Source organism: Gorilla gorilla, chromosome 16, assembly GCF_029281585.2.
Source record: "Gorilla gorilla gorilla isolate KB3781 chromosome 16, NHGRI_mGorGor1-v2.1_pri, whole genome shotgun sequence".
NCBI classification, from domain to species: domain Eukaryota; kingdom Metazoa; phylum Chordata; class Mammalia; order Primates; family Hominidae; genus Gorilla; species Gorilla gorilla.
In genome coordinates, this window is record NC_073240.2 from 100,547,082 (window position 1) to 100,568,264 (window position 21,183).

At 37.4% G+C, this 21,183-nt stretch overlaps 1 protein-coding gene across 1 annotated transcript in view; it reads left to right on the forward strand.

The window, feature by feature from the left end:
• Window positions 1-21,183, forward strand: part of LRRC28 (leucine rich repeat containing 28) — a 137,033-nt gene that overhangs the window by 68,827 nt on the left and 47,023 nt on the right. Inside the window, 1 exon segment of the mRNA XM_019011209.3 lies at window positions 13,211-13,322. Within this exon segment, the coding sequence (XP_018866754.1) occupies window positions 13,211-13,322 (112 nt within the window).

The following is a 21,183-nucleotide window of genomic DNA, read 5'->3' on the forward strand; positions in this document are numbered from 1 at the left end:
TTAAACAAATACACCCAGATTCCAAATTTATAAAGTCAGATCATTGTTAATTCCTTCAGATTAGTTAATCTTGAAAATACACTTATTCCAAAAAGACTTCATGGTTTTTAAGTTCAAATAAGATCTAATCGAGTTTCTAAATAATTCCAAAAACAAAAGAACATCATTGTTATAAGAATGCCTCTGAGCTGTCACTGAGTATGTTATTCAGAGGATGCCAATCTTGTTTAAACATGAAAAAAATGTTTTCCTTTAGACTTGCCTTCAGAGTTTGAGGCACGTTCTTCTCAATATAATTGATGGTATCATATCCTTATCGTTTTGGGGGTAGATTTGATCCCTAGAATCCATGAAAAAATTCTATATCAAGATCTTAAGGGAATTTCAAAACAAATTTCAAAAATATGAATGAACACATATCATTGGATTGGTTTTGCTGGCTTATGATCTTGAAGGGCAATATTTATTTGCTTACATGACTTCTGACATGCCTGCTGAAAATTTAGTTATGTTATTGTATAGTCAACTCTAAGTTATGCACGTTACATTTATTTCTGTAAAACTGTGTCAGCTATATAGCAGATCACACACACAAATTTGAAAATGCATAAGAGACTGGGGCTATTTAGCTTGTGGGCAGCTGGCGTTCGGTCAGTAATGTCTTATAGAATACTCCCATCACTTGCATTCACAGAGATAATTATAAGACATTAAGGAAAACTTAAATTATGTTAAATGTGCAACAAACCTCTAGCAGTCTTGGATTTCACTTTTTTTTCCTCCAAGGATTTCTGAGTTTCCTCAAAAGTCCACAACTGTTGTAATTTTGCTAAGCAACAAATCTGAATCATAAGTGTGAGGTTTGTGTGCAGCTGCAAGTCTGGTCTGCGGCCACTGAACAAGTGAGGTAGTTTAAGGAATACATTAAGTCAAAAAATATTTACTGTGCACCTACCATGTGCTAGACTCTGCTAGGTGCTAGGAATATGGGGAATATAGCAGCAAATAAAGTCAAAGCCCCTGTTCTTATGAAATTTATTTTCTAGTGGGAGGTACACACTGTGGTTTGACATGTAAATAAATGAATAAGTAAATGCAGGGAGGGAATAAATAGGATGCTACAATTGAGAAATAGGGAATCTGCTTGAAGTCAGGGAAGGCCTTTGAAAATGTGATGGTAACGTTCTGAAACACAAGAAAGAGTCTACGGTTTGGAGGGTTGGGAAGGAGCATTCCTGACCGAGGAATAGCAGATTCAAAGGCTCCAAGGGAAGAAATAACTTGACACTTCATTGGGCCAGACAGAAGGAAGGACAAGGTAATTAGATTGTAGCGAGGTGGGGAAGAGAGGTGGGCCAGGGCTGATCTGGAGACCATGTCGCTAGTAAGATGGTGTTAGAGATTTTATTGAAGTGCAGCAGAAAGCCAGGGCAGAGTTTGGGGGCAGGAAAGGACCATGATCTGATGTATATTTTAATGTCACTGGCTTCTGTGTAGAAAATAGATTGGGAGGGGTGAGAATAGAAGCAAGAAGACCAATGGGGAGGCTTGTTGGCTGGGTTCAGGCAAGAGATGGTAATAGCCTGAGCTTGGTGTCAACAGTAGAGGTCTCGGAGAGGCTAACAGATTCAGTATGGATTTTGGAATGTGGACTCTTATGGGGCCCTCACCTACCTTTGTTTTGTATTTCTCTCTGTTCTATAGAGGGTATAAGTTACAGTGGTGTTCCCAGATTTGGTCATTACCCAGTTCATAAAATATCAATAAAATAAGGGTATGTTCTTTGCTTTTTAAAAAATAAAATAAATGATTAAAAGATTTTAAAAGGTATACTTTTCTTACCTGGAAAATTATCTTCAGAACCCCATTAGGGTCCAGATACCATTTTACAGTATGCTAATCACATTCTAGTTTATTCTTTCAGCAAAGAGATAATGGTGCCTCCTGTGTTCAGGCACAGAGCTAAGGCATGTTGTTGCAAAGGTGGGCAAGACAGTCCCTGCCCTTTAAAAGGTCATGTCCTGGGGCAAAGCAAGCAAGAGCCAAATAAACAGCTAAGTTACTATTCAACTTTGTGGAAAGAACCAGGCTACTGAGTTAGCTTGGGTGGATGGTGGCTAGCAGAGGCTTTGACCACTTTGTTGATGCTGCTGATTTTTCTGTGGTATTTCTGTATTTAATTTAATTTCTGTTCTTTTCTATCATCCAGTAATTTCTCACAATTTCTGGTCCATGATGCCTGCCAGTATTTTTTCTTACTGCTTTTGTAGATTCTCTTTCCCACCTTTTAAAATAATGTACACTCAGAAACATCTCAGAACAGAAGCATCAAAGTTTATTTGTATTATTAAGCATAATTTACCACAGTTTGATTTTGGCTCCCTGGTCTGTGAGCATGATTCACCCCACGTGTAGAGACCAGGTCCTTTCTAGATAGGCTGCTTATTTGCAGTGACCAGTCTGGATTTAAAAATATAAGTACAATAATTTGGTGTTAAAGGATTTTAATCCTCATATCAGAGAATCAGGTTAAACTCCTTCTTAGGAAGATATGAATTCTGCTTTTTAAAAAATGATTTTAGACTATATCTAGGATTCGATCCCAATTGTTACAAGGAATGTCTAAGAGGTTGCGTTGTTTGATAATTGCAGTTAACTTAAGTGTGTGGGACATCCTGAATGCTGTTCTTAGCCTTAAAAATGGACTAATATTTCAAGTGGATCTGAATTGCTTTTAATTTTTTTAATTGTCCAAGGAAGATAGTGCTTCACAGTTTCTGAAAGTCATCTATCTCCCAATAAAGAGCCCTTATCTCTGTTAGAGTTAACAAACATGTTTGTGTTTGCAGTTATTTTCATAATAAAAAACTTCAATTTCAGAAGTATTTATATTGAGTTTACATTTAGAATATTTTGTAGTATGAACTGAAAAATTAGAAATAAATACTAACTTTTCTGTTATTATTATTGAATTATATGGGATATTTTAATCACTATTAATCTCCTGAGTTAGGTGTTACTCTTTTTTCTTTACAGCGATTCGATGATCTACATAGTTGAGTAAATAACCCAAAGTTGCATAGCCAATAAGTAACAGGATTATGGTTTGAACCTATTCGTACGTACCAGAGTATGTGCATTCCACAGCTCAAGAGAAAGAAAATGGATATAAAAAGGAAGACTCACTGTACACCAAATGAAATTTGGCATTGAAATGTTGTCTTTTATTTATTTGTACAGTAGTCCCCTATTATCTGTGGGAGTATGTTCCAAGACCCCCAGTGGGTGCCTAAAACCTCAAATAGCACTCAACCTTATATACACTACATTTTCTTGATCTAATACCCTAAATGACTAAGTGACTAATTAGGGCGAGGAGGGTAGACAGGGTGGATACACTGGACTAAGGGATGATTCATATAATGAGATTTCATCATGCTACTCAAAATGGCATGAAATTTAAAACTTACGAATGGTTAATTTTTGGAATTTTCCATTTAATATTTTCAGACTGCAATTGACTGTGGGTAACTGAAACCTCAGAAAGCTAAACCGCGGATAGAGGGAGATTTCTGTATGTTCTCAACCCAGTGTGCTCTGGAGCTCAACTCAGAGCTATTTTTAGTGGTACCGGAAAAAGCAAGTGCTTAAAAATATCACGTCTGTTATTGACTCTCTGTGGTCACTAGCTTGGTGTGGAGTGGGTGGCTTCCTTCCCATTCCCATTTAAATTTTAGGTTAGGTCATTTTGCATCAGCACAGAACTATGATTTAAAGGGGACTTACTGTGTTTTTCTTTTGAAATTGACACCATAATGTTATTTTTGTGCCTAATCTAAGTAATTACTATGTGGCAATAATAAAATCATTTTCAGAATACTCTATAAGTAGCTGAAAAGTTTCAAGGTATTGTGTATTTAGCACAAAAGTAAACAATGCAAACAACTGTAAAGTTAGAGACACCAAGGAAATAAGGTGTACAGACTTATGTTTGCTCCCAGGGAAGGGGTAGAAAGGATTGGGAGTGGTGTGAAAAGAGTAGGATTCTACCAGGATTCCAAAAAGAATGCATTGTAACTCTATGTCAGTAACACAACATTAATTTCAGCGTGACACAGCAATAAATATTTAAAATCAGTCTGTCAATTTCTACCAAAAAAAGCCTCCTGGGATTTTGATAGGGATTGTGTTGAATCTGCAGATCAGTTTGGGGAGTGTGCCATCTCACCAGTGTTGTCTTCAAATCTATAAACATGAAATATCGTTCTGTTTATTTAGATCTTCTTTAATTTCTCTCAACAGTATTTTGCAGTTTGTAGCATATAAGTTTTGTACTACTTTTGTTCAGTTTATTACCAAGTATATAATTTTTTTTGGTGCTGTTGTGAATGGAATTATTTTCTTAATTTAATTTTGGAATTGTTTTTTCCTGATGTATAGAAATGCAATTGATTTTCTAATATTGATCTTGTATCTAGCAACCCTTTAAAACTTGTTTATTAGTTCTAACAGTTTTTGTGGATCCCTTAATTAGTGTTTTCTACTAAGGATCATTTTATCTGTAAATAAAGTTATACTTCTTCTCTTCCATTCTTGATGCTTTTTGTTTGTTCAGTTTTTGCCTTCCGGCCTTTGCTAGAATCTCCAGTATATTGTTGGGTACCAATGGAAACACTCAGCCTCCTTGCCTTGTAGGCACAAGGGGGATTTAAGGGGAAAGCACTCAGCCTGTCACCATGAACGTAGTGTTCCATACGTTCTCAGCTAGAGGTGTTTTGTAGATGCCCCTTATTGGTTGAAGGAGTTGCCTTTTGTTCCTAGTTTGTTGAGAGTAGTTATCATGAGTGGATTTTAGATTTTGTGAAATGCTTTATTCTCATTCCATGAACATATATATTACATTGATTTTTCAGGTGTTGAACCAACCTTACACTTCTAGCATCAGACCCACTTGTGGGGAAGAGAGGTGGGCCAGGGCTGATCTGGAGACCATGTTACTAGTTAAGACAGTGTTAGAGATTTTATTGAAGTGCAGCAGAAAGCCAGGGCAGAGTTTGGGGCAGGGAAGGACCACCATCTGACGTATATTTTAATATCACTGGCTTCTGTGTAGAAAATAGACTGGGAGGGGTGAGAATAGAAGAAGAAGGCCAATGGGAAGGCTTGTTGGTTGAGTTCAGGCAAGAGATGGTAATAGGCTGAGCTTGGTGTCAACAGTAGAGGTCTCGGAGAGGCTAACAGATTCAGTATGGATTTTGGAATGTGGCCTCTTATGGGGCCCTCACCTACCTTTGTTTTGTATTTCTCTCTATTCTATAGAGGGTATGAGTTACAGTGGTGTTCCCAGATTTGGTCATTACCCAGTTCATAAAATATCAATAAAATAAGGGTATGTTCTTTGCTTTTTAAAAAATAAAATAAATGATTAAAAGATTTTAAAAGGTATACTTTCTTACCTGGAAAATTATCTTCAGACCCCCATTAGGGTCCAGATACCATTTTACAGTATGCTAATCACATTCTAGTTTATTCTTTCAGCAAAGAGATAATGGTGCCTCCTGTGTTCCAGGCACAGAGCTAAGGTATGTTACTGCAAAGATGGGCAAGACAGTCCCTGCCCTTTAAAAGGTCATGTCCTGGGGCAAAGCAAGCAAGAGCCAAATAAACAGCTAAGTTACTATTCAACTTTGTGGAAAGAACCAGGCTACTGAGTTAGCTTGGATAGATGGTGGCTAGCGAGGCTTTGACCACTTTATTGATGTTGCTGACTTTTTTGTGGTATTTCTGTATTTAATTTAATTTCTGTTCTTTTCTATCATCCAGTAATTTCTCACAATTTCTGGTCCATGATGCCTGCCAGTATTTTTTTTACTGCTTTTGTAGATTCTCTTTCCCACCTTTTAAAAAAATGTACACTCAGAAACATCTCAGACCTACTTGTTCATGATAAATAATCATTTTAAGTGTTGCTGGCTTTCATTTGCTAATATTTTGTTAAGGACTTTTGCACTTATGTTCATGAGGGATATTGGTCTGTAGATTTCTTATGATGTTTTTGTATGGTTTTAGTATCAGGGTAATGTTCATAGAATGAGTTGGAAAGTTTTTCCTCCTGTTTTCTGAGACAGTTTGTGAACAATTGATATTATTTCCTCCTTAAATATATAATAGAATTGAAATATTTGTTAGAATAGAAAAGCCATCTGGACCTGGTCTTTTCTTATGGGAGGATTTAAAGATTTAAAATTATGAATTCAGTTTTTTTTTTTTTTTATTTTTTTTGAGACAAGAGTCTTGCTCTGTTGCCTAGGCTGGAGTGCAGTGGCACGATCTCGGCTCATGGCAACCTCCACCCCCCGGGTTGAAGCGATTCTCCTGCCTTAGCCTCCCAAGTAGCTGGGATTACAGACGTGCACCACCACACCCAGCTAGTTTTTGTATTTTTAGTAGAGATGAGATTTCACCATGTTGGCCAGGCTGGTCTCAATCACCTGACCTCAAGTGATCCACCCACCTCCCAAAATGCTGGGATTACAGGCGTGAGCCACTGTGCCAGGCTACTAATTCAGTTTTTTAACTTGTGATACATCTATTTAGATTTTTAATGACTTCTTGAATTTGGTAATTTGTATCTTTTTAGAAATATGTTTATTTAAATTGCTAATTGGTTGAAATAAATTTGTTCATATTATAGTATGTCCTTTTAATCGTTTTAATTTCTGTAAAGTTAATAGTGATATTTCATCTTTTGTTCCTAGTTTTCCTAATTCAAGTCAGTTTTCCTTTTCTGTGTATGTATTTATTTGCTTTGGTTAGTCTAGCTAAAGGTTTGTCAATTTTGTTGTCTTTTTAAAGAACTAACTTTTGTTTTCATTGACTTTTTTTTCTGTTGCTTTTCCAATTTCTATTTCATTGATATCTACTCTAATTTTTATTATTTTCTGCTTATTTTTATTTTAGTTTTTACTTTTTCTTTTTTCTAAAGGTGGAAGCTTAGGAAATGGATTTCAGAACTTTCTTTTCTAATATAGGCATTCGAAGCTTTAAATCTCCCACTAAGCATTTCCTTGGCTACATTCTATGCATTTTGATATCTTGTGTTAGTTGTTTCTATTTGGCAAAAATATTTTCAAAGTTTCCTTCTGATTTATTTTATTATTATGGGTTATTTAGAAGTGTGTTGTTTAATTTCCAAATACGGGGATTTCCTAGATTTCTTTCTGTTGTTGATTTCTAATTTAGTTACCTTTTGGTCAGAGAACATACTTTGTATGATTTAAATTCTTTTAAATTTGAGACTTAGTAGTCTAGCATGTGGTCTGTCCTGGAGAATATACCATGTGCACTTGAAAAGAATGTGTGTATTCTGCTGTAGTATTCTTCTTAGATGTCAAATTAGGTCAGTTTGTTTGCAGTGCTGATCATAATCCTGAAAGATACAATCCTGAATGTGAGAACCCCAAATGTTGAAAGATCAAGTTTCCTAAAGATCAGAACTCCTAACATATAAAATTCTAAAAGTCACAATTGTGAAAGATCAAAATCCTGAATGTTGAAATCCTGAAAGCCGAATTCTAGGGAAGGAGTTTTAGTACATTTTGGTTTTACCAGGATAGTTGCATCATGTTAGGTGGAACTATTACCTTGTTATTGTCTTTATATGGAAATTAGGTATGGTTTAAGGAGACACATGAGTGCCAGGTTGACAAGGAGTGGACTCGTGGCCTTAATTTTAGGTGTCAACTTGACTGAATTAAGAAATACCTAGAAACTTGATAAAGCATTATTTTGGGTGAGTCTGTGAGATAGTTTCCAGAGGAGACTAGCACATGAGTCTGAGTGGACTTGGTAGGGAAAATCTGCCCTCATTACTGGTGGGCACTATCTAGTAGGCCAGAGAGGACAAATACTGAAGGCGAATTGGTCTCTGTCTCAGAGAAGGGACAGCCTTTTCTCCTGCTGCCTTAGACATTAAAATTCCAGGTTTGACATCCTTTGGGCTCCAGGATTTACACCAGCAGCCCGCCGGGTCCTGAGGCTTTTGATCTCAAACTGAGAGTTGCATCATTGGCATCCTTAGTTCTGAGGCCTTCAGACTGGGACTGAGCCACACTGTAGATATCCCAGCGTTCCAGCTTGCAGACAGTCTGTCATTGGACTTCTCATACATGAACTGATTCCCATAATAAATCCCTTCTCATATATCTGTATACATATCTTATTGGTTCTGTCTCTTTGAAAAACTCTAATACAGATTTGGTATTGGGGAAGCCAAGTATCATTCCTTCTTACCATTTTCCTTTTAACACAGTGGAAGAGATCAGTGAAATTGTTCTCTTGCAAAAACGCTGTGATAAACTAAGTGTATTAGGCTACTTAATGGTAAAAGATAAATTTTAAAATATAATTGGTGCTGTGAATACAGAAAATCACTTAATTGTAATGGTAAAGCAATAACCAGACTTTCAAATAGACAGCTTACACTTCAAAAATGTGTAGAACACAACCACCCTCCAAATATAAGTGAGAGAGTTTTGAAGAGCATAGAAGTGAAAATGCAAGTAAAAAATACAAGAACTCTCCCCTGCCAAATTTTTCAGTGGTGTACAACTTCTGCCCCTTCACTCATAGTGCCACTTTCTTATGCTGAGCATTCCATCTTCGCATAATTTCCAACACTGGAAGTATAAATTATGTAAAAATTTCGAGAGTTCTAATTTGTGTGCATTTTTATAAATTTGAGTCCATAAAATTACATTATTACAATGTTAACTTTGGGTATAAGCATTGGGCATGTGTGGAAAAGGTTGAAACTTCCTCAGTAAATGAAGAGATGTCCATTTTGTACATCTGCATATGTGAAAGAAAATTTCTTGAGATCTTTGCTCTTTGGATATGGATAACTGCATATTCAGTGGTTGACCCATCATAGTTTTTCATTGATCTCGTCAGACGACTTAGGTTGTTCATCATGGTGTTTCATGCAGCTGACTGCAGTTATAAAGCTGGCTGCACATGGTTGCCAACCATAGTGGTATGCATGTATGCATTTTGCTTTTTGACATATTTCCTTATGAATATGGTTTTTCTGCTTGTAACTATTATACCCATGCACCTATGATTAATATATCTGAATGTTTATGCTTACAAAAAATATGTATGTTTATTGCCTATTTTATTGCGTAAAGTGACCTATCAAGTATTGTTAGGTTTTTATGTTTCTAAAATAAACCCTCTTTATAAAATAAATACATGTCCTTTTTAAAAAAGGAATTTTTAAAAATTCTTTTGAGAATTATACTTTTGGGATATTGATCTTTCAGGATTGTGATTTTCATTCAAATTTTACAACTTTATTGATTTTGGATCTTTCAGGATTTCAACATTTGGCATTATGGTTGTCAGGAGTGTATCTTTTAGGATTGTGGCCCAAGCCCATTTGGTCGATTGTGTAGTTTTAAGTTTTCTATATTCTTAGTGGTTTTCTGTTTAGTTGTTTTATTTTTATTGAGAGTAATGTATTAAACTCTCCATCTATCATGTTGAAATGTCTGCTTTCCCTTCCAGTTCTGTCAGTTTTTTGCTTTATATAATGTTAGGCTCTTGTTAGATGTCTATGTATTTATAGTTGACTTATTTTTCTAAAGTATTATCCATTTTACTATTATGAAATATTCGTCTTTGCCTCTTATAGCATTTCTTGTCTATTTTTTTCTGATATGAATATAGCTGCTCTCTCTTATGTTACTTTTTGCATGGTATGTATTTTTCCCATCCTTTTACTTTTCAACCTATTTGTGCCTTTGAATCTAAAGTGTATTTCTTATGGATAGCATATTGTTTTTTATGCAGTTGACAGCCTTCCCATTTGAGTGGGTTATTTAGTCTGTTCACATCTAATGTAATTATTGATATGATTGTGTTTATTAATACATCAACCATTTTGCCATGTGTAGTCTATGTATCTTGTATTTTTTACCCCGTACCTCTCCTTTTATTGCCTTTTTTCGTGTTAGATAAATATTTTTAGTGTGCAATTTCAATTACTGTGCTGACTTTTTTTAACTATATATTTTTAGTTATCTTCTTGTTTCCTCTGAACATGATGAGTCATTTTTCTATTGATGCTTTCAAGATTTTTTATGTATCTTTGTCTTTTATAGTTTGATTATGATATGTATAGGTGTGGGTCTCTTTGTGTTTATCCTACTTGGTCTTTATCAAGCTTCTTAAGTCTTTAATATTTCTCATCAAAATTTAAATTCATAATCACACATTGTTGCCCCATTTTACAATAACACAAAAAAAAGTGCAAGCCTTAGTAATTTTTGCAGCCATGTAAAAACACTTTTTTGCACTTTTAATTATTTTTGAAATATGTTCAAAATCATTTATTTTACTTGCTGCCATGTAAATTTTGATGGATTTTTTTCAAATACCTTTAGGTAGATGGTTTGCAAATAATGCAATTCAGAGGTATTGATGACATTTTAATTGTTTTTCTATAAAAATAAATTTTTAGCATTGTCATCAGCACACTTAGAGTGTAATAGTCTAGAAGCTTGGGCCTGTCTTTGACTTTTTCCTATTTTATTATTTTCCATATCTGATCAAACCTACCTCATGCTTCTGTTAAAAGCACCTGTGGAATTTGTCTTCAAATTCTATTGCACTGCCTCTGTCCTAGTCAAATGCCTACTTGTTTTGTCAGCCTAGGATCTCTTTCCATATCATTGCTTTCTGCATATTTGCCTGTCTAGCCTTTCCAAAAAACATCCTTTCATCCTTTAAGAATCTTCAGGAGATGTCATATTCTCACAATAGCAAGTCCAGGCTCCTCTACCCAATATTTATTATCATTCCTGTTTCCACCAAGCTCTCTCTCTCTCTCTCTATTGAATTTATTTTCTGCTCTTCTCCCATTGGTGTCTCTGTCATTTGTTGGTCCCCAAAGAGCCCATTGTGCAAGCTGTATTTAGTTTTTCACCTCCATGCTTTTCCTCATGGTTTTAACCCCACCCCATGCCCTGCTGGGAATGCTTTATGCGTTTTCTTTGTGCCTTATTCAAATTCCCATCTCCAAATTCAAATTTTGGAAGAGTTTCTCCAAGCCTTCACATAACCTTCTCTGAGCTCCTCTTGCACCTTGTCGGTTGTGTGTGATATGCTTCTCAATGGCAGAGGCCTTTTCTCATCATTGTCTTGACACGGGCTGTGGTATGTCTGGGATTGGTTACTCTTCTCTCCCACATAGTCATTCTTTGATTTTTAAATTTAGTTCGTTTTCTTTTTTCTTTGTATTTCTTCTTATGACTTATAAAACACGATGATTCTTCCTCATGTTTTATCCCCACACCCCCAAAATCAGAAGCATTTTTGTTTTGTGAAAGAGATAGACAGGCTTAGCAAGGTGGAGTACTATGCCAGTGGAGCCAAGCGTGAAATTGACTCTCCTGTGCACCAGTTAAGTTCAAGTAGAAAACTCCCTTTCAGAGTCACAGGCTGTATACTGAATCCTACCTGCCCGCTCCACTGCAGATGTATATTTTGTTCAGTATTGAGGAAATTGAGCAGTAATGTATGAACTTCCTAGCACAAATTCATAAATATTAGAAAAATAACTACAAGTTAGGGTATTTTGGACTTGTATTACTTTTATAAAGTAAAATAATTATTTTAAATCCTCCTACTAACAAAAAGTCTATAGCAAAGATCAGCAAACCTTTTCTGTAAATGGCCAGATAGTAAATATTTTTAGGTGTTGCAGGCCACATATGTTCTCTGTCACATGTTCTTTGTTTTTATTGTTGTTTACCATCCTTTAAAAATGTAAAAAAACAGTTTCAGCTTGCAGACAGGACAAGAGCAGGCCATGGGCTAGATTTGGCCTGTGAGCCATAGTTTACCACCACCTGGTCTGTAGCAATGAGAAAAACTAATCTGTTTAATTGAGCATCCAAGACGGCAGAAGACTCTTACCCAGTAGAGAAGACATTGCTAATACTAATCCAAGTGTTGTACAAACTGGAATGTGCACAGAGGGGTACTGTCAAGTGGTAGAGCCTGGGAAACCTTAACCTAGGAGGAATGACTCGGGAACAGGGACAGGATGAGAGAAGGGGAAACCTTAACCTAGGAGGAATGACTCGGGAACAGGGACAGGATGAGAGAAGGGAAGAGATGGTATCACAGTGGTCTTCAACGTCTCAGTCTCCATGATGTGAAAGTAGGCTTGTCCTGCACAGTGCTGACTGTAGGTCTTCAGTGTAATGTGCTGACCTGGGAAACAGTAAATGTCCTTCCCCTAAAATGGTGATTTTCCCTGAGAAGGACTAAGTTCCTTGTAAGGAACTTCCTAATCTTCACTCAAGTCTTAAGTGATTTGATGTATGAAAAGGACCTAATTGTACTCTCCATGGAAGAGATGACAACTGTAGACATCAATGATGAGGGAATTTTGGAGTAAATGGAAGTATTTAATTTGGGAATTAAAGTAAGTCTTTATAGGGTATGTATACTTTGGTTTTTTTAAAAGGTGCCGCATGCCTAAACGATATCTAAAAATGTTAGTTAACTGTATCTCATTTTATTGTTACAATCTTTACCATGGTGAAAATTTCCAAAAGACATTCTAATTTCTACTCCAGAAATCTGTTTAGCTCATATGAACAAGTTGTACTTACTTCATTGCTATTATTCATAAATCTCCTATTTTCTTCTTAGATGGATGGTAAAATCACACAAGTGGCAAAAACCAGGTTCCTTGAAATGACTGTAATTGTTCTTTTCTCACCCTGGCAACAAACTTGACTCATCAAGATGCAGACGCCATAGTGACAGACTTCTGGTTCAGACTCACCACTTTGTGTCTCTTTTTTTCTCCATGCTACCCAGCCCTTTTCTCCATTTAAGAAATGTTGGCAGGGTAATTTAAAGACACTCACCTAGCTTGGATTATTTGCATTTTCACCAGAAATCCTGCACTTCAGTATTCATGTTTATGGAAATAGTCGCAGCTACTGATTTCATTTGGTTAAAAAGTTATAATATTGATTCATTTTGTTTATTTCAGTTCATAAGGATGCAATTTATCCTAATTTTGATTTTGGTTGTAGAGGTTGGCGATTTGAAGGAGCTGCAGACACTAGACATTTCTACCAATCGTTTGCTAACTTTACCCGAGAGGCTTCACATGTGCCTTTCTCTGCAGTACCTCACTGTGGACCGAAATCGTCTATGGTATGTGCCGCGCCATCTCTGCCAGCTGCCCAGCCTCAATGAGCTCTCCATGGCTGGAAACCGTCTTGCATTTTTGCCACTTGGTAAGTGATTGTGTTTAAAGTAAAGCAGCCAAAGAATAAGATGGAAAGCCTTTGTTTCTTTGACTAGAACCAATTAGTTAGTTTCCTTCCTTCTGTTTATCTTGACGACTGCTTCTCTTAAGTTTGTTTTTGCAGTGAACAAAGCGTCAGTCCTAGTTAACAAATGGAATTTATTTCAGTGAGGGATTTTATACTTTAAAAAAGAAATCTGTGCTAAAACTGTGTTTAGGGATAAAATATATGAGATGATTTCCTCAGAGAAAGGAATTAAAGAGTGTGTGTGTGTGTGTGTGTGTGTGTGTAAGGTATTGAACAATATGAAAAGATAGCTAGCTACTGGTGTTAAGTATTGGCTTAGATGTTGACTTCTTCCTCGAAAAATTGGTATTGGGTATCCTAATAATTAATATTGCCAGATAACCAGATTATAAAACTTTAAAGACCTTAAAATTGGCTGAACTTCCTGCTGAGCTAGAAATGTCAGCCTGGCTAAAAAATAATATATTATCCACTGTAGAGTTCTGTAGCTGACCCATTTTGACATATTATATGTCAAAGTACATAGGCCTTGAATAAAACAGTACATTTATTTTATAGATAGCTGAATAATTTTGTTAACTTGTAAGAAACAAAAGTGCCATTTAAAAAAATTAAAATATGAGGCCACTTTGAACCTTAAACTGTCACAATAAGCATCATATGATTTTACTCATAAAAGCATTTTTATAATTTATCTCTGAAGGTAGTAAAGTGAATAATTTACTAGTCCCTAAAGGAAATATTTTCCAACATAATACAATGCACATATTATTTTCAATTTAATATGTTCAAGGTAACTTTAAAATAATGGATACATTAAAATCAATGGAAGTAATAATCAAATTTGAGGAGATTATTTTTCCATAAATATAATTAAATTTTGTATTTATAAAATTAACAAAATGAAATGAGGCCGTTTCAGAAGCAGGCTACATTTCTAAGAAATCAGAGCTTCTTTCAAGTGAGAAAAATATCAAATATAAATAGAATTTAAAAAATAAATGTACCTGCTGCACTAACCCCACAGGTCACAGACCAATTACGGTGGTCAGGCACCAAATTACAAATCTAGAGATACAGCTTATAGCCTGATTCCACCATTTCACAGTGTGTGACCTGGAGTAAGTCACCAGAACCTCTCTGAGCTTCATAAATTTTATTTTCTGTGAGCCAGAGATCATATTTATCCTGCTTCCTTTATAGTTATTTTGAAGTTGAATATGATAGTTTACGTATAAGAATTATAAAGCACTGTACAAATGTAGATGATTCTCAAATGAGAAGATACAACTTGTAGATTACCATATCTGACTTAAAAAATTTTTATTCTTGAGCCAGGCATGGTGATGCATACCTGTAGTCCCAGCTACCCAGAAGGCTGAAGTGGAAGGATCACTTGAGCCCAGGAGTTTAAGGATGCAGTGAGCTATGACTGTGCCTGAGAATAGCCACTGCACTCCAGCCTGGGCAACATACCAATACCCTGTCTCTAAAAATTTTTTTTTACCCCCCTCACATTCACCCCCTCTCCTTGTAGTAAGTACCTAAACTTGTATTTACCACTTCCTAATGGAGATGGAAATGTGACCTACACCAGTGCCAACTCCCTTCCAAGTGATTGCCGGGATGTTGCAGTCAGTGCTGGCAATACATGAGGGAAGGCAAGGAGAGAAGGAGGGAGGGAGATAAAGGATGTGATGGTTTGATTTGTGTGGCATGAAATGCAACTTACTGGCATAATACCAGAGTTCAGAGTAAAGTTGCAAATTTCATTATAAGCAGCCTTTAACTTACTGTGGCTTGACTTTCAGACGTTACCAGAAACAGATTAGGTTGTTAAGTCTGGGGTCGCCTATACTACTATTCATAATGTTGTTGTTATTACAGACAATATATGTAAAAAGGAGTGTTTCCATGTGCAATAATGGTATTATGTATACTACTATGACTATTAGTAAGAATAATAATAGCTACCATTTATTGAGCACCGAGTCTTCGGCCAGGTACTCTGTTTAATTGCTGTACATATGCTCACTAATTTACTTATTACAAAACCTTATGACAAAATCTATTATTATAAAAGTTATTGGCAACCTAATTTTATAGATAATGAAATTGAGGCTCACAGAAGTTAAGTAACCTGCCAGAGTCACAGCTAGTAAGAGACAGAATTGAGTTTCAGACTTGTCTGATTCTAAACCTACATTCTTGCCACATTGACATGCTGTCTCCATATTTCAGACATGGTCTCTCTACAGGGGGCCCTTATTTGGGAATAGGGCTGAACCATATTGAGCATCTTGCAGTTGTTGTGTGGCCGTTTCCAGTGTCAAAGTTTGGCTCTGCCATTTTGGGCTCAAGATACTCCTATTGACACTTTCGTTGGCCTCATTCAATCTCTCTCTCTATTCACTTAGCAAGATTACCTGCTAGAGGCTAGTGCTTTCTCTCACCTACCCACTCCGTACGCCAACCAGGTGCTCCCAATTACTTGTTTCCATCTGGCCTAGTGTCAGTAGCTTCTGCATCAACAGAAATCTTATAAAAGCCTAGGCCTGAGACCTGTTATCTAGGTCTGTCTTGGTGCTAGTAGTAACTCTTCTTCCATTGCCCGGCCCCTGCAACTTCAGCAGAACTCCTGGTTCCTTAATTTGGAGGTGTGCTCCTAATAACTTGTTTTTCTCTTGTCTTGGTTATTCCATTACATATTCTTTGTCTCAGCTGTGAACCATTCATACAACTACTGGCTACATTGAGCCTACCAGAGTCTGATCCACAGCCCTGTTCTCTTGTCTGATACTCACATGTGCTCTTACCAGAATGCCATCTGGTTCTAGAGCCCTAGCTCTGCCTAGACTCCTGCATACAATTGAACTCCTTAAGTCGAATGACTTTTGTTTGCTGCAGCTGGTTTCTGTGCCCTTCACCTTTGCCTATTCTCCCTCCCTCAGTATAGCTCCTTAGCCCTGGCTCCTCATTCCCCTAGTCATTGGCCACTCATTCCTGCCTTTCTTTCAGCAGTGACAAAAGCTGAGTATGTGCCAAGGTGGCAGTGTTGTTGGGAGAACAGAGGGAAGCCATTCCCATAGGAAGCTGACCACTGTAATGTTTGGGGTCCTGGGGAGTGACGCTGTGTGTCATGCTGAATGCTTGCAGCAACAGAGGACCTGACTTGCAGTGGCTGGTGCAAGGTGATAGAAATGGTTGTTGGGTAGAGAACTGAGTGCTACATACACATAGCTAGGCTGCTCTTCTGCCTTGGCACTCTCAGTTATTTACTAGGGCATTTTCTGCATGCACCATGCTAATGGCCGGTGTGGCTAAGGAGGTGGGCATCTCTTCTTTGGTACACAATCTTCAGTGCTGAGTTGAATTATTACAGAGTAGCTTCTTCTGTCTCTAGGTTTCTTGTCACTCCAAAGCCTTGCCTCTGTGTCAGGAGCAACTTTTCTTTGTGAATTTGTGAATGTGGTGTCAAAGAACTTTAGAGGCAAGAGGGTCTGCTCTGCACTTTGAGGAGGATGCCTTATGGCAGTTGAAGTAACCACAACTCCCAAGTCGGGCTGCGGATAGCCCAGGATAGGAAGCAGCTTCCACAAGGCTCTGTGGGCACCATCCTGGCTCACAAGGCTTACAGCCCTGGCAGAACATGGGCCTGTGAGTAGGTTTTACTTTACTTACGAAAAGCATACAAGCAAGAGGATGATGATGATGATGAAGATTATCCAGTATAAAAGAAGCAGGCTACCTGAAGCAATGCTCTGCCCTGGTCTAAAACTGAATTCTTTGAGAACAGCAGGAAGAAAGGATCAGGGAGCAAATACAAGCCCCGGTGGCCTTGCTACATCTGGTATACTGGATATTCTTTGTAAGAAATGGAGGAGACAGCTGGAGAGCTCTGTGTGAGGTCACTCAAGGAAGGCTTCAGGAGACTGGAGACAGGATAATCCACGGAGATGAAGAAACTGAAGCTGACCAAAATAGCCACAGTCTCCTCAGTCTTGTCTTTCTGTTTCTGGGGGTATTTTTTGCCATCGTGAAGATCGGTTTGGAAATTGAATTCAGTTCCGTGTTTAGGAAGAAAACAATTAAATTTATACACTTTAAACCTTTCCATGAACCGTTTTCTGAAAAACCAAAGCCGTCTAATGCTAAGAACTATCTGGGAGAGAGTCAAACAAAGCATGCAGCCTCTGGCACTGCCTTTTTTTAGAGAACTGAACTGTTCTTAGAAACTTAGCAAATAGGGGTACCTCTTTACAGTAGTTTGGAAATACTCTGCACATACACACAGGCACACACTCACATGTACCCCTAAGGTTTTCAAATATTAGAAGGCTCCTGTGTTCTAAGAGCCTTGATTCTATAAGCATAATACAGGAACTTAAAAGTTTTATGAAATGAATGCTGTGATATCGCTCCCTATGATGGGAGGTGGGAATCTTACTTTGGGGAGCCACTTAATGAATTCAATTTCTTGCCAAAGAAGTGTGACTTAGGAGAAAAGTTTTTAAGTGGCTTCTTAGAGAAATGTAAGATTATAGCCTCTTCAAAAGGTAACTAGAGACACCACCTGTAAGGATGACTTAAATCACTTATAATACTGTCTAACCCATTAACAGTCTTTGAGTATGTTTCCCTAAGTCACTTGTAATACTGTTGAAACCATTAAGACTCTTTGACTATGTTCTTCTTAAGATGAAAAGATGCACCGGAAGAAAAGGATGTTCCTATTATTACTATGCCATCACAACTGAGTGACAGAAGATTCTACAGATAGAAGCTTTGTTCACAGTGGTGACTATCAGCAAGGAGGAGGGAAAGCAGTCACTTGAGCCTAGTGCTATGAAATTTAATAGAGGCCTCGAGACGTGAATATTTGCTTTTGATTCAATACAGCTCTGTTAACTAAATAACTCAGAGAACTGCAACTCATTTCTTGGCTTCTGAAAGTGTAGGGAGATATAAAGAAAATGATTTTTTTCTCTAAGGCTTTTTAACCATGCGCTTCTGGTTTTCATTGCATAATTAATAAGTCCAATTATCCAGGCGTGTTTACAACTTACTCAATGTTGAATAATAGATATAAGGATTGTGTTCCGTTCACAAATTGACTATGGAAGAGCATCCTTTAGTTAGCTCCCAGGAAATGCCACGTCAGCCAAACTCAATGCCGGTAACTTCTGTAGTTTAAGAAAACAAGAAAACAAAAGTTGTATCCACTTTAGCGATGGAATTCTTATTCAATGTTAACTTAAAAAAACTGATTGGGCTGGGAACCATGGCTCACGCCTGTAATCCCAACACTTTGGGAGACTAAGGTGGGTGGATCACTTGAGGTCAGGAGTTCTAGACCAGCCTGGCCAAGATGGTGAAACCCCGTCTCTACTAAAAATACAAAAATTAGCTGGGTGTGGTGGCAGGCACCTGCAATCCCAGCTACTGGTGAGGCTGAGGCCCCAAAATCGCTTGAACCCGGGAGGTGCAGTGAGCCGAGATCGCACCACTGCACTCCAGCCTGAGCAACAGAGTGAGAAAAAAAAAAAAAAAGTGATTGAATTTGTAATCAGGAACATTTAGCACAGGACATTGAGATTTACAGAATAGCTTGTGCATAAACCACCATGTAGTAAGCCCAACAGCTAGTAGAAAATAACTTTCTACTAGAGAAAATTAACTGGGTTACTAAACCAGCCCCAGAATTATCTCTTGGAGATTCTAGTAGTGTTTATTTTCTTGGGAAGAGTTATTCTGTGTGTCAAGGACTTGTGCTACATAATGAAATGATGTTTGAAAAATATCAAATATAAATAGATTTTTAAAAATAAATGTACCTCTGCATTAACCTCAAATTGTTTATAGAACAATTTTAGTGGACAAGCAAGCACGTGAGTGCAGAGATTCATGTTTTAGCGTGATTCTACCACTCCTCCAGATCACACACTGTGACTTTGATAAGGGTATAAAGCTGGCCCTTTATCACATAACAGGAGAACACTCCAGTTTTTTGTAGTGGTAGTACACTTGTATTTGTTTGTAGGAATTGGATGCCTTATGTAGAAAAAACATATAGCAAGTAATGGTGCAGTTTTAGAAACTAGCTCCTAGGCATTTTCAAAGCACATGCTGAAATCCCTTCTCTTTTTGTAAATGGCATACAAAAGGCACAAATCTGTTAACTGTACTTGTTTTTTCTATTGCCTCTTGTTCCTACTTTCTCTGTATTTGCTTAGAAAGTCAGGAAAAGAATTGCTGTTTACTATTTTTTAATAAAAAAGTCCACACAGTAAAACTATTTAAACTTCAATCAAGTATTGAAACTAGTTGGAAACCAGTTAATAATTTCCTAATCTTAGACTTGGAGATGAGTGTAAACTGTACTGTACTGAACTGTGAATGTATTTCATCTGCAGTTTGAAGAACTATGGCCTTGACGTCATTATTTAATGGGACTAATTTGCAGAATTTGTGGCCTTAAGTAAATTTCAGTAAAGAACTTCATTCCAGTATGGACAAAAAGTCCCAGAAGTTGGAGTGAGTTCTGTGTTTGAGTAGAAGGTATGGAAGGTGTGATAGCTGCTTTCAAAAAGGGGGCCCAAACATGTGACAAAATGATGTTCTATAGTAATTGTTGGGCAGGTCTCTATCTAATGAAAACAGAGAAGAGAAAGTCTTGAAAACAAGGTTCAAAATCTAGTAGTGGGAAGAAATGAGAGAATTAGTCTGTTAACAAAAATCCATACAGATCTTGTTTCACAGGAAAAGTTAGAGCTCTGGAATGCAAATTTTGTCAAGGAAATGGATGTGCAATGCTTCTTTTTGAGCTCTGTCTTTTTGTAAGTATTTGTAACAAAAACTCTTCTTTATCCTTGTTCTGCTTACTCATCTGAGCCTATTCTACTGTCTTTTTTTTTTTTTTTTTTTTTTTTTTTTTTTGAGATGGAGTCTCGCTCTGTCACCCAGGCTGGAGTGCAGTGGCGTGATCTGGGCTCACTACAACCTCCACCTCCTGGGTTCAAGTGATTCTCCTGCCTCAGCCTCCTGAGTAGCTGGGATTATAGGCACACACTGCCATGGCTGGCTAATTTTTGTATTTTTAATAGAGATGGGGATTTCACCGTGTTGGCCAGGCTGGTCTCGAACTCCTGACCTCAGGTGATCCACCTGGCTCAGCCTCCCAAAGTGCTGGGATTACAGGCGTGAGCCACTGCGCCCGGCCTGTTCTGCTGTCTTCTGACAGTGCTTTGTTTTTCTTTCGTTGCATAAGGGTTTTGCTCTTGTGTTAGGTTTTCCTAGGAAGCTAACAGGATTATTTCATGTGGCTTCTGCAGCACCGGCCAGATGTTGACTTACTATGCTAGTGTATGAAGAGAAAAGTGCACCTAGATTAGGTGAGCTTTAAATGAACAAATTTGTATTTTTCTCTAAGTTTTGGAGTAGGATTTAGGGGGTGGGACATGATTAATGTGAAGAAAGTGAGCCCTGTTCTCCCAAATATTAATTAAGAGAAAAAGAAATGTTCATTCTTAGGGCACAATGTGAAGTTTAGAAAAACAGCAGTATGAGGGCTAGCACCATGAGCAGAATGTTTACCAGGAGAGTTTTTTGTTGTTCTCGTTCTAGAACTCACAGCTTTTTAAATAGTGACAAAAATGTGCAGTACTAGTGAAGTCTGGAAGATGTTATGAATTGACTTTAAAGCAAGAATCTGGAGTCTCCATCAGTCATAGCTTTCAGTAAAGTTCTTAAGTTCCAAACAAACCAGAAAAACAGGAACATAGTGCAGCTGAGCAAGCAGTTCAAGGCACAATGCAGTGAAGAC